At 45.1% G+C, this 21,413-nt stretch overlaps 1 protein-coding gene across 1 annotated transcript; it reads right to left on the bottom strand.

Annotated features, from left to right (window-relative positions):
- Nucleotides 1-9,152: 9,152 nt before the first annotated feature.
- CLRN3 (clarin 3) lies at nt 9,153-20,794 on the bottom strand. The gene is made up of 3 exons (XM_040322111.1): nt 20,472-20,794; nt 16,802-16,984; nt 9,153-9,584 (listed from the first exon to the last, which is right to left on the bottom strand). The coding sequence occupies exons 1-3, from the start codon at nt 20,704-20,706 to the stop codon at nt 9,310-9,312; spliced, it is 693 nt and encodes a 230-aa protein (XP_040178045.1). The 5' UTR covers nt 20,707-20,794; the 3' UTR covers nt 9,153-9,309.
- Between the last annotated feature and the right edge of the window lie 619 nt (nt 20,795-21,413).

Raw genomic sequence — 21,413 nt, 5'->3', positions numbered from 1 at the left:
GCGATTATGACGCGGCGACGGGCGTGACGCTGTCATATAAGGAATTCCACGCATGCGTCAAATCATTACGACGCGTGCGGGGAATCCCTTTGGACGGATGGATCCGGTGAGTCTGTACAGACGAGCGGATCCATCCGTTGGGATGGATTCCAGCAGATGGATATGTTGAGCATGTCAGCAAATATCAGATCTGCTGGAATCCATCCCAGGGGAGATTTATCCGCGGAAAAAGATCCGCTGGCCTGTACACACCATAGGATCTATCCGCAGAAACCCATTTGCTGGGATTTATCTGCGGATGGATTCTATCGTGTGTACGGGGCCTCAGTTGTAGTTTAAATACTCCTTCAGCCGTCCCATAAACCACTTTCCAGCACAGCAGACCCTCTTCCATTTACGTTCAAACCAGCTTTAGCATATGAGTTGTACCCCAGTGCTCTAGAAACCCATATCCTTCCCTCTTACACCATGACTTTAGCCACCCATTCAGTTCTCTAATCTCCCATTGTCATTCCTGTGTTTCACATGGCACAGTATATTACCTTGGAAGTCCTTCCCTTACAGCCTAGTTCTTTAAATTGATGCTTAACCTCCCTGGCGGTATAATTATGTCAGATTTTTGATGCTCAAAGCGGTACAAAGTTTTGCATGGAAATTTGGCGTTTTTATATTGTAGACCTCTAATTCTTAGTAATATCTCTCTTAAATCTGTCCATACAAGAGTCTAGTAGACATCCCGGGTATGAAAAAGTTTTAAACACAAAATCATAAATTATAATATAATAAATAACTATAAATCATTATAACAAATAATAATATAATAATAATAAAAATGATTCAATAATGTAATCAAATCAAAAACACTGAAAAAAAATTTGCTCAGTTGCAGAATTGTCGATGTCATTACTTTCAGTGTTTAATAATGAATTTCCCCACAAATCGCGATCGCTCAATTCTGCAAGTGATTCTAAATGCATTAATCCATCTTCCTACCTGATAATTCTGACTTACCACTCCACCCTTCACATCAGCCCCCTTTACCACCTGCTCAGTGAGCAGAAAACTCTTTTCAAGGTTGTTTGTTCCACTTAGTGTTGCAATTTGCTCTTCTAGATCTCTAATGTGAGCTTCTAGAATTGCAACCTGCTCACATCTATCGCAGCCGCATTCATCTTGGAGCCGTTGCTCCATTATTGTATACATGTGGCGGACTGTGCAAAACCTTTAACCTTCAACCTTGCTAGAACTCATTATCCCAGTTACAATATTAATATTACTTGCAGGAAATTTAAGATGTTACTTTCAGGTTAGAAGACTCCTGTTTTAATCTCCTGTTTTTTTTCCTGGTGAACATTGTTAAAGCGGTTGTATACCACTGGATGTTTTTCTTTTCTTTTCCTGCAAGGTAAAGTCATATTATGTGAAACTTATCTTAAAACAAAGCTGTCCCATCGCTACGATATCTGTGCTACAGCTACTTCCATCTTCACCCATCTTGCTTCCGGGTTCTCAGACTCCGGCTCTGTGATTGCCCAGAGCTAGGATGACGTCACTCCCATACATGTTCACGGGAACCACCGTTCATGGCACAGGGCTCGGAAAGGAATGGCATGCACACTGACTGCATGTAATGTAAACCGTTTAGGAGATATTTACGCTACCTATAGGTAAGCTAAGCTTTATTATAGGCTTACCTATAGGTAAAAGTCGGTAAAAGAAGTTTATTCCTCTATTCCTCTTTAATATGACTAAGGGAAAATCCAAAATTCTCAGTTGGCACTGGAACAGGAATAGACGGGCAAACTTCCAATGGGGGGCACTTGCTCTGGATGACAACCAAAATCTCTTCTTTTTTTTTTGGTAGAGATTATCTTTTACTTCTTGTTGTATCTATGGGACAGGAAGTTTATTCTTACCAATGGAACACAAACATTAAAAAAAACTTTTAGGCGTTTGATACTCTATCCAATTATAAAATATGTTTTGGCTTTAGATATACTTTAGGTGGTTTTAAAAATTTTATAATTTGTTTAATTTTTGAGCTTGTATTGTATTACAATTTAATAAAGCTTTGAATGTATGTGAAATATACTCTATAAAGTATATGTATATATTTATAATGTGTGCATGTGTCTTGGATTTAACCTGTATAAAAAAAAGTCTAAAATGTATATTAAAGTATATGATGAAGTATTTCTCACCCCCTTCGTTTTACTTTTTCGGTATATTCTAAATATTGATTCAAATATCGTTTTTATTTTTTAGGGTGCTCTGTGCATATTCCCTGGCTAGAATAAAAATAGTAATGTACTGTATGTTGAAAGAAAAAAAGCTATCACTCTTGAAAATTAGTTGTAAACAATTACTACAAAATAGTGAAGGAGACCAATGTAGCTAAACAGCTAGCTTCACACTTGATCTCATCAAAAGTTTCACATCAAAGAACGACATCCTACTAAACATATTCAAAATATTTGAAGATTGTTCGAATAAAAACAGATGCATGCCTACTTACATTTCTAAGGCAGGATTTCATCAATACACCTCTTTTAACTTTTAAAGAAACTTGGAAATTACTTCTAAAATGAAGACTGAAAGTGGCTCATCTTTCTTCTTTTGGGTGAAGCATGTAATCACAAAAGCAAAGATCAGATTATGTACTACTGCTACGATTTTTTTGCAGTGTTGCTTCTGATTTGAGAGTTATATGCAAACATCAAGCAATGTACAAAGTGGTGATTTACATACTGAAAATTAAAATGTTATTTAAAAAAGGAGTAGAGGTTTAAAATGGAAGAAGATGCAGTTAGATGTTGTTTTAATGTAACTTTTAATAATAATTAAAAATTCAATTTTATGATATAAGGTTGCAGTACCTTAAAAGTTCAAAACATTGTGGATATTTTGTGTAGATAAATAAGGATTAATGAACAGAAAGTTCAATCAGTTCTGGTGTGGCTTCATTTTTTTAAATTTGGAAGTTCCTGGCACCCAGAGGCGATTCAGTTATTCAGCGATATACGTTTTTCATTCATTCATTCACTCTGGCCTGACAAGATGATGGGGCCAAAAAAACATCCCAAGCCACTTCCTTCAACAAGCCAATTAAAACGAAAGTAAAACCATCCATAAAACATTCATTTCCAGCACGTGCCAGAAATATAACACTCCATTGGTTGTGCTCTCAACCAAACTGTCAAACCATCCAATGGCTGGTGTCTAAACTGATCACATGCAGCATCATGGCAGTTGTAGATTAAACAGAGGCAAAGATGGCAGCTCGCTTGGCTGAAAACGTTTACTTACACTGGACCTGGCAGCAATAGTAGGAAAGCTAAGGAGGCTTTGGCAACAGCAGAAACATCCTTTAGAACAAACTTTGGTCCCCCTCTTCCAAAAACCTTTTTGCGCACGTGAACTGCTAAAATGAACACTAAACTTTGTATTCGACATGGGATATGAATTCATAAAATTCTGTACACATATAATGCCATCCAAATTTCAGGATCAGTTCTGTAAATGTTGGCATGCTATGTATCAATGTTCACATGGTTAATTTGAACCATAAGAAGTAATTTTTTAAATAGGTTGTGTAGGAAAATGGCTTATTTTATGCTGAGTGTAGTAATTGTGGTTATTACAATGTTACCAGACCCACATTTTTTAAGAATAACAATTTTATCTTCTCAATCCCCGATTTACGCCTTGTCATCCCCAGTTAACACCTTTTTTTGCGAAATCGTCTTTTTTCGACCTATTCATTCATTATGTTGTGTTGTCAAAAAAAAAAACAGAACCCAAATTAAAAAGGCATTTGTTCACCATGCTCTGTGCAAGAAATATATATATATATACAGTACAGACCAAAAGTTTGGACACACCTTCTCATTCAAAGAGTTTTCTTTATTTTCATGACTATGAAAATTGTAGATTCACACTGAAGGCATCAAAACTATGAATTAACACATGTGGAATTATACATAACAAAAAAGTGTGAAACAACTGAAAATATATTTCATATTCTAGGTTCTTCAAAGTAGCCACCTTTTGCTTTGATTACTGCTTTGCACACTCTTGGCATTCTCTTGATGAGCTTCAAGAGGTAGTCACCTGGCGCAGCACCCCATCACTCTCCTTCTTGGTCAAATAGCCCTTACACAGCCTGGAGGTGTGTTTGGGGTCATTGTCCTGTTGAAAAATAAATGATGGTCCAACTAAACGCAAACCGGATGGAATAGCATGCCGCTGCAAGATGCTGGTTCAGTATGCCTTCAATTTTGATTAAATCCCCAACAGTGTCACCAGCAAAGCACCCCCACACCATCACACCTCCTCATCCGTGCTTCACGGTGGGAACCAGGCATGTAGGGCCAGATTCACAAAGAGATACGACGGTGTATCTCCTGATACACCGTCGTATCTCTGACTTAGGCCCGTCGTATCTATGCGACTGATTCATAGAATCAGTTACGCATAGATATGCCTAAGATCCGACAGGTGTAATTGTGTTACACCGTCGGATCTTAACTGCAATTTAAAAATGGCAGTGGGGGGCGTTCTCGCTGATTTACGTTGAGAAATATGTAAATCAGCGAGATACGCCAATTCACGAACGTACGCGGGCCCGACGCAGTGTTACAACGTTACGTATCGGTTTTCCCGGCATATACTTACCCCTGCTTCTATGAGGCGCAGCCAATGTTAAGTATAGCCGTCGTTCCAGCGTCAATTTTTTTTTTACGTCGTTTGCGTACGCCGATTCTCAAACGCGCTGGACGCGAGTTACGCTCACGCCGAAACCAATGACGTCCTAGCGACGTCATTGGGAGCAATGCACGCCGGGAAGATTCGCGGACGGCGCGTGCGCATTTAAAATTGGCGCGGGGACGCGCCTGATTTAAAAGCTACATTCCCCCTAGCCGCGGAATTTGAATTCCGCCGGGGGATTTACGATCCGCCACCGCAAGTTTGGAGGTAAGTGTTTTGTGAATTACCCACTTGCCTCTCAAACTTGCGGCAGCGGATCTTAAATCACATAGGTCACGCGGATCTAAAGATCCGCTGATCTATGTGAATCTAGCCCACAGAGTCCATCCGTTCACCTTTTCTGCGTCGCACAAAGACACGGGGGTTGGAACCAAAGATCTCGAGTTTGGACTCATCAGACCAAAGCACAGATTTCCACTGGTCTAATGTCCATTCCTTGTGTTCTTTAGCCCAAACAAGTCTCTTCTGCTTGTTGCCTTTCTTTAGCAGTGGTTTCCTAGCAGATATTCTACCATGAAGGCCTGATTCACACAGTCTCCTCTTACCAGTTCTAGAGATGTGTCTGCTGCAAAAGGTGGCTACTTTGAAGAACCTAAAATATGAAATATATTTTCAGTTGTTTCACACTTTTTTGTTATGTATAATTCCACATGTGTTCATTCATAGTTTTGATGCCTTCAGTGTGAATCTACAATTTTCATAGTCATGAAAATAAAGAAAACTCCTTGAATGAGAAGGTGTGTCCAAACTTTTGGTCTGTACTATATATGTATATATATATATATATATATATATATATATATATATATATTAGGGTTGTCCCGGTATCGGGACCGATTCCGAGTATTTGCGGGAGTACTTGTACTCCCGCAAATACCCCCGATACCGAAATAGAATACTCCCCCCCCCCCCGCCGCCGCCGCTGCCGCCGACTGTTTAATACGCGCGGGGAACATTACAGCTGTAATGATTGGCGCCGCGCCGCGTATAGACACTCCCCCTTGCTCGGGTGAACTGTCCAATCCTGAGCAAGGGGGAGTGTCTGTACGCAGCGCGGCACGAATCATTACAGCTGTAATGATTGGCGCCGCGCCGCGTATAGACACTCCCCCTTGCTTGGGTGAACTGTCCAATCCCGAGCAAGGGGGAGTGTCTGTCCGCAGCGCGGCACGAATCATTACAGCTGTAATGATTGGCGCCACGCCGCGTATAGACACTCCCCCTTGCTCGGGTGAACTGTCCAATCCCGAGCAAGGGGGAGTGTCTGTACGCAGCGCGGCGCCAATCATTACACTCCCCACGCGTGTTAAACAGTCGGCGGAAGCGCGGATGCTGGTAAGGGGGATATGGGGGGAGACAATGGCTGCATATGGGAGACAATGGCTGGATATGGGGGAAGACAATGGCTGGATATGGGGGGAAGACAATGGCTGGATATGGGGGGAGACAAAGGCTGGATATGGGGGGAGACAATGGCTGGATATGGGGGGAGACAAAAGCTGGATATGGGGGGAGACAATGGCTGGATATGGTGGGAGACATTGCTGCATGGGGGGAGACAAAGGCTGGATATGGGGGACATGGCTGCATATGGGGGTAGACAGTGGCTGGATAATGGGGGGAGACAATGGTTGCATATGGGGGGAGACAATGGCTGGATATGGTGGGAGACATTGCTGCATGGGGGGAGACAATGGCTGGATATGGGGGGACATGGCTGGATATGGGGGGGAGAGATGGCTGGATATGGGGGGAGACATGGCTGGATATGGGGGGGAGACATGGCTGCATATGGAGACCCATTTAAAAAAAAGTATCGGTATTCGGTATCGGCGACTACTTAAAAAAAAGTATCGGTACTCGTACTCAGTCCTAAAAAAGTGGTATCGGGACAACCCTAATATATATATATATATATATATATATATATATATATATATATATATATATATATATATATATATATATATATATACACAGAATTTGTCCATATATATTTGGACACAGTCACAATTTTCATACTTTTGGCTCTGTATGCTACAAGAATAAAATTAAAAGGAAACAATCCAACAAAATTTGAAGTGCAGACTTTCAGCTTAAAATTAAAGTGTTTGAACATAAATATTAAGTACAAGTTTCAGGAACTGCAACCATTTGTATACACAGACCCCCCATTTTCAGGGGCTTAAATGTAATTGGACAAATAAATATAATCATAAATAAAAAGTACATTTTTAATGGTTTGTTGAGAGTCCTTTACTGGGAATGACTGCCTGAAGCCTAGAACCCATGGATATTACCAAAGACTAGGTTTCCTCCTATCTGATGCTTTGTCAGGCTCTAACTGCCGCTGTCTTTAGTTGTTCTTTATTTGTGGGTCTTTTTGCCTTTATTTTTCCCTTCAGCAAGTGAAATGCATGCTCAGTTGGGCTGAGATCAGGTGATTGACATGGCCATTGCAGAATTTTCCTCTTCTTTTCCTTCAAAAGCTCCTGGGTTGCTTTTGCAGTTTGTTTTGGATCATTGTCCATCTGTACTGTGAACGCCAGACCTTTTACCTGCTAAATTGATGAAGAAATAATGAAGGAGTAGCCCACACCTGGCCATGAAACAGCTTTTGGTTCAATTGTCCAATTACTTTTGGTTCCTTCAAAAGGGAGGGGGGAGTGGGTATACTTAAGAGCTGTAATTCCTAATCCCTTCCTCCGATTTGGATGTACATACCCTCAAATTAAACCTGAGAGTGTGCACTTTCAGCCCACATCCATTATATAACTATAGCTTGAATATGTTTGGGTATATACCTGGAAAAACGAATATATATGAAACTGAGCCATCTCATTGAATAATTGAATCATTGATGGACTGTCACTCTAAACCAGGGGTCCCAAACTGGCGGCCCTCCAACTGCTGCGAAACTACAAGTCCCATCATGCCTTTGCCTGTGAGTGTTATGCTTGTAACTGTCAGCCTTGCAATGCCTCATGGGACTTGTAGTTTCGCAACAGCTGGAAGGCCACCGCGGACCGTTTTCATCGGACATGTCCCCTCGTGTGTACGGGGCCTTAGAAGAAAGGTTCAAGGGCCCTTGGGGAACGTAAAACCCACTCAAAGCAGGTCAAATGCATGTCAGAATGAGTTCAATTGCAGGTTACGTTTTTCCATTTCAATGAATGATCTCAGAAGCTTCTCAAAAAGATGCCATTGGCACAAGACCAATACCCATCAACACAGGCTCTTAGCCATATGAATAAAATATAACCATTGTAAGCAACCCTGCCAGTTTTATATGGTTGTCAGAACCCCTGTAACTGTCACTTTTGCTGGACATCTGTGCCTGTTGCAGGAATTGGAAGAAACTACTGTGGCAGGATCATCAAGTAAAAAAAAAAAACTATGGGCCAGATTCACAAAAGAGATACGACAGCGTATCTCCTGATACGCCGTCGTATCTCTGTGTTAGGGCCGTCCTAACTATGCGGCTGATTCATAGAACCAGTTACGCATAGCTAGCCCTAAGATCCGACAGGTGTAATTGAATTACACTGTCGGATCTTAAGGATGCAATCCTAGGCCGGCCGCTAGGTGGCGAGGCCATTGCGGCCGGCGTAGAATATGCAAATGAATACTTACGGCGATCCCCGAACGTCCGAATGGCCCGTCGATCTAACTGTACGTCGTTTCCGTCGAGTTACGCAGCGTAAAATTAGGGCTGAGCCCTAGTTGTCCTAAGCCATGTTAAGTATGGCCGTCGTTCCCGCGTCGAAATTTAAAAATCAACGTCGTTTGCGTAAGACGTCCGTGAATGGCGCTGGACGCCATTTACGTTAACGTCTAAGCAAATGACGTCGGTGCGACGTCATTTAGCGCAATGCACATCAGGTAATTTACCCGACGAAGCATTCGCAGTACGCTCGGCGCGGGAACGCGCCTAATTTAAATGGTGCCCGCCCCATTTGAATTGGGCGGGCTTGCGCCGAGCGCATTTACGATACACCGCCGCAAGTTTACAGGAAAGTGTTCTGAGAATCAGGCACTTACGCTGTAAACCTGCGGCGGTGTAACGTAAATCACATACGTTACACTCCCCAGGATGTAATTATATGTGAATCTGGGGTACTGAACAATCCAACAAACAAAAACTGCTTTTGAAAGATTGCATCATATGTAATTTTTTTGCCCCTCGTTCCCCTTTAACCTCATTCACCTTTTTATGAAAGTGCCCAAAGACGTAACTGTAACCGTTATGCACCTCTACAAATCATACCACCCCGTCTGTCCACACAACAACGCTTAGTACATAAAACAATTTGCCTATGAAAAATGACAGGTTCATATACATGAATACATAGCGGCACGCTAAATAAGTCTGTTTAACAATGAAGCCTCTTCATTCCCAGCCATGTAATAATAATGGTGTTATAAGAGTATTCAATGAGCACAGAAGCAGCATTTTTTCCCAGAAGGTCCCGCTGGTTTATTGTGAGCGGTTGGTGGTGGCAGCGTAATAAGCACTAGCTTGCACAGTGTGGGGTCCCAGTCTCAGAATAAGATGGAATCTTTAGTTGCAGTCTCCATCGGTCTCTCCTGTTCTTTCTGTTTGCTATACCTGATTTTCTGGTAAAAGAAGATAATCCCTATTGTGGTCATGTTCAGGAAGATACTAAGGAGCAGGAGCCAGTATGAGTATCCGTATGTATTCTTACTAGTCCCAAATTCATCATTTGTGGTGTCCATTGCTTTAACCAAACTCTTCGGCATTTTGTTCACTTCTATATTTACTGCATACACAATCATGGCAAGGAGTATAAGGATCGCTGGGAAAAAGGTAAATAAAACATAAATAAAATGTTAAAAAATGATGATAATACATAAAGGTCCAGCTAAAAGAAATCTGAAAGGATAGAACACATAGGCCCGGATTTTACGTAGATTGGCGTATCTTTGTGCGGCCGTAACGTATCCTATTTACGTTACGTCTCCGCAACTTTTACAGGCGAGTGCCGTATTCTCAAACGAAAGTTGCGGCGGCGTAGCTTAAATAGGCTGGCGTAAGCCCGCCTAATTCATATGTGGTAGATGTGGACGTGTGTTATGTTATTTTATGTGACCCCACGTAAATGACGCTTTTAACGAACAGCGCATGCGCCGTCCGTGAAAGTATCCCAGTGCGCATGCTCCAAATTAACCCGCAAGAAGCCAATGCTTTCGACGTGAATGACGTAAATGACGCCCAGCCCTATTCGCGAACGACTTACGCAAACGACGTAAAATTTTAAAAATTTGACGCGGGAACGACGTCCATACTTAACATTGGTACGCCGCATCAACGCCTCATATAGCAGGGGTAACTTTACGCTGGGAAAAGCCTAACGTAAACGGCATATCTGTACTGCGTCAGCCGGGCGTACGTTCGTGAATTCGCGTATCTAGCTGATTTACATATTTCTAGGCGTAAATCAGCGTACACGCCCCTAGCGGCCAGCGTAAATATGCAGTTAAGATCCGACGGTGTAAGAGACTTACGCCGGTCGGATCTAATACAAATCTATGCGTAACTGATTCTAAGAATCAGGCGCATACATACGATGGCTCAGACTCAGAGATACGACCGCGTATCTGGAGATACGCCGTCGTATATCCTTTGAGAATCTGGGCCATAGGCTGCAATTGCTGGCCTACTTCTAAAAATGAGAAAAAACAGAAGTTGCGCTAAAAAATGATATAGCTGGATTCAGGTAGGGCGTCCTAACTTTGCGGCGGCGTAGCGTATCGTTTTTACACTACGCCGCCGTAAGTTAGCGAAGCAAGTACATGATTTTCAAAGTACTTGCCTGTTAAGTTACGGCGGCGTAGCGTAAATCGGGCGGGCGTAAGGGCGGCTAATTAAAATTTGGCTGAGGGGGAGTGTTTTATGTTAATGGGGCTTGACCTGACGTGATTGACGTTTTTTTGGAACGGCGCATGCGCCGTCCGCCTAACTCTACCTGAATCTAGCTAATAGTGAATAAGACATTGTGACGTGCCTAAAGTGATAAACCACAACAAACAGACAATCAAATTATATAGAAATTTTAAAATACAAGTAAATAATAATGGTTTCCACAATCAGCCTAAATGTGAAAATGAGGTGAAAAAAGTCCAATCTTAAATAGTAGTGATATTCAGTATTGATTCCAGTGAGATGAAAATGTTTTGGTTCCCTCAGATACCACAATAAAATAGGTAGATATGTGCATTCCCGTTCGTACGAATGTTATTTTCGTACCCGCAGAATAATGTGTACATATGAAAAAATTAAAGCACCAAAATACGAAAACGACGGGATTACGAATGAGCCGCATAACGAACAACCGCAAATACGAACGAACGATCTGACGAAAATACGACAAAACGAAAACGGCAAAAGAACGAAAATTACATCTATAACAAAAGATTTGCATTCTGTATCCTGTTTGAATCCCTTCTCTGTTCGCACCCTCAGTCGTATGCTCATATGACATCCACAACAAAAGACCCGCACTCTGCATTTTGTTTGAATCCTTTCCCTGTCCGCATGCCCAGTCGCATGCTCACACGACATCCACAACAAAAGATTTGCATTCTGTGTCCTGTTTGAATCCCCTCTCTGTTCGTATCCTCAGCCGTATGTTCACACGACATCCACAACAAAAGATTTGCACTCTGTATCTTGTTTGAATCCCTTCTCTGTTCGCACCCTCAGTCGTATGCTCACACGACATCCACAACAAAAGACCCGCACCCTGTATTTTGAATTCCTTTTTTCTGTTCGTATTTTGGATTCAACAGAAAGCAAATCTTTTGCCACAGATGTCACACGAACACACAACCGAAAACACCAAAAGAAAAAGGACCCAAAACACAGAATGCAAATCCCTTGTCAGTGAGTGTAGTTAGTGAAGCAGCTTCTCTTTTGTGCTGAGTAGTACAGTAAAGCCAAATAAACTTTTCTGTGGATTTTCATCTGAAGGGAGATCAGTTGGCCAGACTTTTGAACCCAAAAATGGTTTTCTGATGTTTAAAAACGAACAAATTTTCTGAGAACGAACGGAAAACGATCGTTTTTATGTTTGTTGTTAAACCAAGTGTATGGGGCTTAACAATCGTTAATATAGATGAGCCGCGTGTTGAAAGTGCCGCGAATCCCGCGATATATTTACGAAAGTACAAAATGACGAAAATCCTTTTTCTGTTCGTATCTTCAGTCGCATGCCCACATGACATCCACAACAAATTGTCATAGATGTCACACGAACACACGACCGAAAACACGAACAGAAAAAGGAATCCAAAACACAGAATGAAAATCATTGACGAAAATTCATGAAAATTATTGTCTAACAAGTAACGAACATGAATTAAACAGAATAACGAACCATCCCGCATGTACGAAAATAAAACGGTAACGAAAATACGAAACGATCGGAATACGAAAAAATCTCGTCGTACGAAAAACGAACGGGAACGAACAGGAAAACGGGCGTCTTACGAAAAACGAACGGAAACGAACCTACGGAACGATACGAAACAGAACAAAAGAAAACGAAAAAAAATTCTGTGCACATGTCTAAAAATATGTATCAAATAAGAATATCATAATGTCATAATGTCACTTATAAATATTTCACGTTACTCATTTGCTCAGATAAGGTCTCCAACTGACATTGTGACTCATATAGTGATTCTTTTCCCCGTATTTGATGTCATTATAACACATAGAGAGCTTCCTGCGTAGATATGTCTGTGTACTATCTTTAATCGCAGCTTGAGTTGCCATAAACAAGCCTACTGTATCATATAAGAAAACGTTATTTAGTTATATATTACTATATTGATACCATTACAGCGATGAGATCAGTGCTGATGCTGAGTACACACCCGAAAAACACATGACTGAAGTAGATAATTAAAGGGGTTGTAAAGGTTAATTTTTTATTTTCTAAATAGGTTCCTTTAAGCTAGTGCATTGTTGGTTCACTTACCTTTTTCTTCGATTTCCCTTCTAAATGTTTTTTTTCTTTGTTGTTGAGCAGTGGAGATTGGCCCCATTAGATTGGTGGTTAGTTGAAGAAAACATCCCTTAGATTGGTGGTCAGTGGAAAAAGGGCCCCCCTTTAGATTGGTGGTGACTTGAGCAGAGAATCCCCCCCCCCCCCACTTTAGATTGATGGTCAGTGGAGATGGGCCCCTTTAGATTGGTGGTCACTCAGTGGAGAGGGGCCCCTTTAAATTGGTGATCAATGGATAAGGGCCCCTTAGATTGGTAGTGAGTGGAAAAAGATTTGTGGCCGGTGGAGAAGAACCCCCTTAGATTGGTTGTAAGTCGAAGAAGACCAACCTTACATTGGAGACCATGTGAGGGAAAGGGTTGCATTACACTGATGGTCAATGGGAAGAATGGGCCAAATCCTCAGCCAGGCGGCGTAACTTAACTTTCAGCAGTTAAGTTACACTGACTTAAAGTTTTTACCTAAGTGCCTGATCCACAAAGCACTTACGTAAAAATTTCAAGCCGTGTAACTTAAGTGCCGCCGTCGTAAGGCGTTCCTCCTCTCCGGGGGGCGTTTACAATTTAAATGAGGCGCGCTCCCGCGCCGGCCGTACTGCGCATGCGTGTGACGTCATTTTCCCGACGTGCATCGCGCGAACGTAATTGACGCCAGGCGGCTTTGTGGATTGCGACGGGACACTAAAGTTGCGACGGGTGAAAACAAAGACGCGCCGGGAAAACAAATAATTAAAAAAAAAAATGACAGCGTCGCTCAGCATGCATTCCTGAGAGGGAGAACTCCATGCCAATTTTCACAGAAAAAACCGGCATGGGTTCCCCCCCCAGGAGCATACCAGGCCCTTAGGTCTGTTATGGGTTGTAAGGAGACCCCCCCTCCGCCGAAAAATCGACGTAGGGGGTCCCCCTACAATCCATACCAGACCCGTATCCAAAGCACGCTACCCGGCCGGTCAGGAATGGGAGTGGGGACGAGCGAGCGTCCCCCCCCTCCTGAGCCGTGCCAGGCCGCATGCCCTCAACATGGGGGGGTTGGGTGCTCTGGGGCAGGGGGGCGCACTGCGGGCCCCCCCACCCCAGAGCACCCTGTCCCCATGTTGATGAGGACAGGACCTCTTCCCGACAACCCTTGCCATTGGTTGTCGGGGTATGCGGGCGGGGGCTTATCGGAATCTGGGAGTCCCCTTTAAGAAGGGGTCCCCCAGATACCGGCCCCCCACCCTAAGTGAATGGATATGGGGTACATCGTACCCCTATCCATTCACCTGTAGGCAAAAAGTAAAAGTTATTAAACACACAACACAAGGGTTTTTAAAATAATTTATTATTCTGCTCCGGATGCCCCCCCTGTCTTCGTTATTAGCTCAATTACCAGGGGGGGCTTCTTCTTCCGCTCTCCGGGGGTCTTCTCCGCTCTCCGGGGGGGGGGTTTCTTCTTCCGCTCTCCGGGGGGGGGCTTCTCCGGACTCCGGGGGGCTTCTTCCATCTTCTCCCCTCTTCCGCTGTTGACTCGGCGAACCCCGGTTCTTCTGCAGCTCTCCGGTGCCTTCTTCTTCAGCGCTGGCTGCCTGCTATGTTTGTGTGTTAGCTCGATTTCAAACAGGCAGCCGGCGCGGTCTTCTGTGACGTCAGGGTCTTCTCTTCTGTTCTTCTCCCCTCTTCCGATGTTGACTCGTCGCCTGTTGTCGCTGTAATGATGGAAGCGCGCCTTGCATCCCATTTATATAGGCATCACCGTCCCATCATGCTCCGGCAGGTACCCACGTGGTGGGTGCCTACCCACGTGCACCCACCACGTGGGTACCTACCAGAGCATGATGGGACGGTGATGCCTATATAAATGGGATGCAAGGCGCGCTTCCATCATTACAGCGACAACAGGCGACGAGTCAACATCGGAAGAGGGGAGAAGAACAGAAGAGAAGACCCTGACGTCACAGAAGACCGCGCCGGCTGCCTGTTTGAAATCGAGCTAACACACAAACATAGCAGGCAGCCAGCGCTGAAGAAGAAGGCACCGGAGAGCTGCAGAAGAACCGGGGTTCGCCGAGTCAACAGCGGAAGAGGGGAGAAGATGGAAGAAGCCCCCCGGAGTCCGGAGAAGCCCCCCCCCCCCGGAGAGCGGAAGAAGAAACCCCCCCCCGGAGAGCGGAGAAGACCCCCGGAGAGCGGAAGAAGAAGCCCCCCCTGGTAATTGAGCTAATAACGAAGACAGGGGGGGCATCCGGAGCAGAATAATAAATTATTTTAAAAACCCTTGTGTTGTGTGTTTAATAACTTTTACTTTTTGCCTACAGGTGAATGGATAGGGGTACGATGTACCCCATATCCATTCACTTAGGGTGGGGGGCCGGTATCTGGGGGACCCCTTATTAAAGGGGACTCCCAGATTCCGATAAGCCCCCGCCCGCATACCCCGACAACCAATGGCAAGGGTTGTCGGGAAGAGGTCCTGTCCTCATCAACATGGGGACAGGGTGCTCTGGGGTGGGGGGCCCGCAGTGCGCCCCCCTGCCCCAGAGCACCCAACCCCCCCATGTTGACGGCATGCAGCCTGGCACGGCTCAGGAGGGGTTGGGACGCTCGCTCGTCCCCACTCCCATTCCTGACCGGCCGGGTAGCGTGCTTTGGATACGGGTCTGGTATGGATTGTAGGGGGACCCCCTACGTCGATTTTTCGGCGGAGGGGGGGTCTCCTTACAACCCATAACAGACCTAAGGGCCTGGTATGCTCCTGGGGGGGAACCCATGCTGGTTTGGAATTTACAAATTGCCGTGGAGTTCTCCCTCGGGAATGCATACCAAATGCCGTCGCTTGAATGGGCCTTTACAAGGTGTGACTAACTTTACACTTTGTAAAAGCAGCCCTAGTTTTACACCAGGCAAACTAACACTTACGGCGAAAAAACTAGGCACAAAAGCTTTGAGGATCGCCCTAAGTGCTAATTTGCATACTAGAAGAGGCATTTCGACTCGAAATGCCCCCAGTGGCGGATGCGGTACTGCATCCTAAGATCCGGCAGTGTAAGTCCCTTACAGATGTCGGATCTTCTGCCTAACTTAGGAAAACTGCTTCTGAGGATCAGTTCCAAAGTTAGAACCAGAGATACGACGGCTTACGCCGGAGTATCTCTTTTGTGGATATGGCCCAATGTTCCTTACATTAGGATTCAGTATAAAGAATGCCCCCTCTACAGATAGCTGGAAAGAGCATTGCTAATTGCTATTAGTGATTACATACTGTATTTGTGACATGGGAGGGCTGGCAGGGGGGGCAAGGTGCAAATCTCCCCCCGGGCTGGTGACACTATGCACACCCACCGGCCACCACTACCAAATGCTGTTTTTGCAGAGCAGGAATATGCCTGCTGGAGCTCTGTTAACACAGGTCACCTCCCACTGTGCAGCCATGCCTGTGTCAGCTCCGAGGTAGATGGCTGCAGAGCTGAGCTATGTCTCGTCTCACACATAGCTCAACCTCAGCGCACAGCAGCGCTGACATCCCCTTCTCTCTCTGCACAGACACGAGGAGAGATAGAGCTCATCTGCTCCTCCTCCTTCTGAGTCTGCCCTGCCCACACTCCCCGGGCATGTGTGGGCACTGGACAGGAAGTTTGAACCCAAAAACAGCCTGCCTGCACTTTAGCCTCCATCCTGGTAAGCTCACCCTCTCTAGTCTCTCCTGCCTCCCAGTGTATAAAAAGGGGTGCACTGTGGACTTGGTTAAAGGGGAGGGGGGCAGGCTTTGGCGAGCAGAGACCCTCTTTACACAATAGTCCACAGCATGCACCCTTTAAAAATAGGAGATATCTTTTGGAATGTCAGTCAAGCATGTTTTTCATGTGGGTCATTTGCCTCGTAATTCTTAAAGGATGCATGTGCTAGCCGGATATCATTGGGGTCTTCTAGAGAGAACCATCCTTCTAAGCCCCTCCCCTATAGATCATTGTTCATTGTCAGGACCCCACCCCCACATTTAGGATCCCTTTCATACCATCCACTCACCGTTTATAGAACTCCACACATAGACACCCTGGGGACCCAAGAAGGTTATGTAAGGATTGCTGACACTATTCAAGCAGGTAGTCAGTGATCCCATAAAACAGCAAGCAAGTGCGAGCACACAGAAAAGAATGACGATGATGTGGGCGATCTTCACGTTGTTTGTTTCCTTTAATTGGTCAAACACTGAAATGAGAGAAGGTAGCAAAGAATGAACAGTGAGCACAAATAGAACCCGATATTACAAGTACTTGGGGGGGATGGGTTAGAAGAATTACTTGAAAACAATTTGTACTATATGGCAAGGTAGAAATAAAAACTATATTATCAAAAGTATTGGGACACCTGCCTGTACACACACATGAACTTTAATGGCATCCCAGTCTTATAGCCAGATTCAGGTAGAGTTACGCCGGCGTATCAGTAGAAACGTCGTCGTAACTCTGAATCTGCACCGTCGTATATTTAAGTGTATTCTCAAATTGAGATACACTTAAATCTAACTAAGATACGACCGCCGGCGCCGTCGTATCTTAGCTGTCTATTTACGCCGGCCGCTAGGGGCGTGAACGCTGATATACGCCTAGAATGCGTAAATCAGCGAGATACGCCTATTTACGAACGTACGCTTGCCCGTCGCAGTAAAGATACGCCGTTTACGTAAGGCGTTTTTAGGCCTAAAGATATTCCACCAAAAAGATGGCGCAGCCAATGTTAAGTATGGACATCGGAATCGCGTCGAATTTAAAAATGTTTACGTCGTTTGCGTAAGTCGTCCGTGAATGGGGCTGGGCGTAATTTACTTTCACGTCGAAACCAATAAGTCTTTGCGGCGTAATTTGGAGCAATGCGCCGTTCGTTCAAAACGTCAATCACGTCGGGTCACGATTCATTAGCATAAAACACGCCCACCTCTTCACAATTTGAATTAGGCGCGCTTAGGCCGGCACATTTACGCTACGCCGCCGTAACTTAGAACGCAAGTGCTTTGTGAATACAGCACTTGCCGCTTTAACTTACGGCGGCGTAGCGTATATGAGATACGCTACGCCTGCCTAACGTTAGGCACGTGTACCTGAATCCAGCTATTAGTCTGTAGGGTTCAATATTGAGTTGGCCCACCCTTTGCAGCTATAACAGCTTCAACTCTTCTGGGTAGGCTGTCCACAAGGTTTAGGAGTGTGTCTATGGGAATGTTTGATCATTCCTCCAGAAGCGCATTTGTGTGGTCAGGCACTGATGTGGATGAGAAGGTCTCCATTCTAATTCATCCCAAATGTGTTCTATCATGTTGAGGTCAGGAATCTGTGCAAGCCAGTCAAGTTCCTCCACCCCAAACTCGCTCATCCATGTCTTTTTTGGACCTTGCTTTGTGTACTGCTCCAAATCATTTGGTGGAGGGGGGATTATGGTGTGGGGCTGTTTTTCAGGGGTTGGGTTGGCCCCTTAGTTCCAGTGAAGGAAACTCTTAAGGGGTCAGCATACCAAGACATTTTGGACAATTTCATGCTCCCAACTTTGTGGGGACAGTTTGGGGACGGCCCCTTCCTGTTCCAACATGACTGCGCACCAGTGCACAAAGCAAGGCCCATAAAGACATGGATAAGTGAGTTTGGGGTGGAGGAACTTGACTGGCCTGCACAGAGTCCTGACCTCAACCCGATAGAACACCTTTGGGATGAATTAGAGCTGAGACTGTGAGCTAGGCTTTCTAGTCCAACATCAGTGCCGACCTCACAAATACGCTTCTGGAAGACAGTCAAACATTCCCATAGACACACTCCTAAACCTTGTGGACGGCCTTCCCAGAAGAGTTGAAGCTGTTATAGCTGTAAAGAATGGGCCAACTCAATATTGAACCCTACAGACTAAGACTGGGATGCCATTAAAGTGGTAGTAAAGTCTTTACTACCACTTTTACCTACAGGTAAGCCTGTATGGTTTAGGAGATATTCCCCTCGCAATGCGCCGCTGATTGCAGCGGCACATGCGCATCGTGGATCCTCGGCTAAAGGCCCGGCAGCCACCGGACCTTGCCGGAATGAAGTCTCCCGAGCGGATGCACAGGAGTGATGACATCGCCGCTCCAGCCAATCACAGTGCTGGAGCGGCGATACCCTTAAGATACGCCGAGGCAAGATGACATCTCGCTCGGCGTGGACCAGGTAAGTTCTCTACACCTCGTTCGCGGTGGTACTATGGCACTATGGTAAAAATTGAACGTTGATTTGACCCAGTGGTGGTGCATCCATAAAGGGAGCATGGGCACCGCCCCCTCTCTCCTGCCACTTCTCTCTCACCATAGAATCATGCATTGCATGAATCCATCTATGGTCACCGCTGCCACCCCCTATTCAGGTGCCCGGCCCCTTTTCGCCGGGCACCTGAATTACAACAGGGTATTTTTGGAAGCACCTGATTAGAGCCATAGGCTCTAATAGGCATCCAAAAAGGTGAACAGCGGGCACCATGCTGGGTGGTCGCTGTTCACTCAGCGTTGTGTTAGGAAAGCGATATTTGCTTTCCTCACACTGTACCACCTCTCAGCCAATCAGGTGCTCGGGTCTGTTACCTGTCACCTGATTGGCTGAAACGACAGGCGTTGAGATTGTACACCGGCGTCCAATCATAGCAGAGGACGGGAGAAGACATCGAGGAGTGTGGAGAGCACCGCTGTGACCCGCTGCCCCACCGAGACAGGTAAGTGCCGGACAGGCGATGCACACTGGCAGCATTTGATGTGGCACAGTAGCGGAAATTGATAGGCACAGTAGTGGCAATTGATGGGCACACTGGCAGAATTTGATGGGGCACAGTAGTGGCAATTGGTGGGCACACTGGCAGAATTTGATGGGGCACAGTAGCAGCAATTGGTGGGCACACTGGCAGCAATTGATGGGCACACTGGCAGCATTTGATGGAGCACAGTAGCGGCAATTGATGGGCACACTGGCAGCAATTGATGGGCACAGTAGCGGCAATTGATGGCGCAGTGGCTGCGTTTGATGGGCACAGTGGCTGCAATTGGTGGCACAGTGGCGGCAAGTGATGGCACAGTGGCGGCAATTGATGGCACAGTGGCTGTGCTTTATGGGCACAGTGGCTGCGTTTGATGGCACAGTGGTGGCGTTTGATAGCACAGTGGCGGCAATTGATGGCACAGTGGCTGCGCTTGATGGGCACAGTGGCTGCGCTTGATGGGCACAGTGGCTGCGCTTGATGGCACAGTGACTGCGCTTGATGGCACAGTGGCGGCGATTGATGGCACAGTGGCGGCGATTGATGGCACAGTGGCGGCGTTTGATGGCACAGTGGCTGCGTTTGATGGCACAGTGGCTGCGTTTGATGGCACAGTGGCTGCGTTTGATGGCACAGTGGCTGCGTTTGATTGCGCAGTGGTGGAAATTGATGGTTACAGTGGCGGAAATTGATGGGCACAGTGGTTGCAATTGATGGGGTATTTTTTTTCAGTTTGTTTGCGGTCCCCCAAAAATTTTGATCACCAGCCTTCACTGATTTGACTGCACTAATGATTAGAAAAGCAAACGTTTTCAAACAAAATTCTACTAGCATATGGCTAAATTTACTGTGACGAAAGCAGAGCTTCACAGGAGATGTGTCCAACCAGCTGATGGGTTATTCCACTATTCTGCAATCATAGGACGGGCCTTACCTTGTTTGGAGCTCTCTTCAGTTTGTAGTCCTGTGCCGCTTGTGATAGTCTTATTGCGCCTGACAACGAAAAGTCCAAGTTTGACGTAGGCTTCTCCTCCATAATTCACTCCTGTGAACTGGACAATGCTGGTAGCCCATTGCTGAGTCCCTAAGCATGTACATATGATTGCGAACGATCCGATGCTTGATATAAAGCCAGCTAAGAACAACCATGTCTTCTGCGACGAGGGCATTTCTTAATTATTCCTGCTGTTATTTCCTGGTCTTCTTCTTCACGCCTGTAGGTCTGGGCCGTCTCTGGCAAGGTCCACATCCGGATTTAATATTTGTATCTAGTTTTCCTAGTGAACCTTGCACTGGCAGGAGTCATAAATGTTCCCAGCAATTAGACCATGATCTTTGAAACCAGGTTACTATGGGAGCAATCATCAGGAAAAAATAAAAGGACCTGAAAAACTAGAGCTGTCACCTTAAAACCATTCTACAAATGTTTTTCTGTAGCACCCTACTAAATTGGAGCTAGGGTTAGGTAGATTTAGTGCTGGCTCACTGTGTTCAGTGGAGCTGTATTTTTGTTTGCTAGGTAAATTTAGCTTGTCTCACTGTAACCAGCGTGGCTATAATCAGGGCCGGCCCTATGATGGGACCGGGTGGTACCATGGGTACCAGGCAGCACTTTTAGGGGGGCAGCATATTTTTTGTGCTATAAATATATATATATTTTTACTTTTTGCTATAATAAATATCCCCAAAATTTAGAAAAATAAACTATTTTCTTCAGTTTAGGCCAATATGTATTCTTCTACATATTTTTGGTACCAAAAAATAAAAAAAACACAATTAGCGTACATTGATTAGTTTGCGCAAAAGACATTGTGGCCGCCGGCAATTCACAGGTCCCTTTATACTCCTGGATACATGTATAGAGCCATGGCAGGTC

This window comes from Rana temporaria, chromosome 8 (assembly GCF_905171775.1).
Source record: "Rana temporaria chromosome 8, aRanTem1.1, whole genome shotgun sequence".
Taxonomy (NCBI): domain Eukaryota; kingdom Metazoa; phylum Chordata; class Amphibia; order Anura; family Ranidae; genus Rana; species Rana temporaria.
Note: the sequence above shows the minus strand (reverse complement) of the source record. Positions and strands in the feature narration are given on the sequence as shown.

Bases quoted from the DNA above. Each gene is read 5' to 3' on its own strand.
- CLRN3 (XM_040322111.1), bottom strand. From the start codon at position 20,706: ATGCCCTCGTCGCAGAAGACATGGTTGTTCTTAGCTGGCTTTATATCA. The intron at 16,985-20,471 runs GTAAGGCCCGTC...CTCTCATTTCAG, and splicing joins TGAAGAGAGCTCCAAACAAG to TGTTTGACCAATTAAAGGAA. The intron at 9,585-16,801 runs GTGAGTGGATGG...CCTTTTTCCCAG, and splicing joins TGTGTGGAGTTCTATAAACG to CGATCCTTATACTCCTTGCC.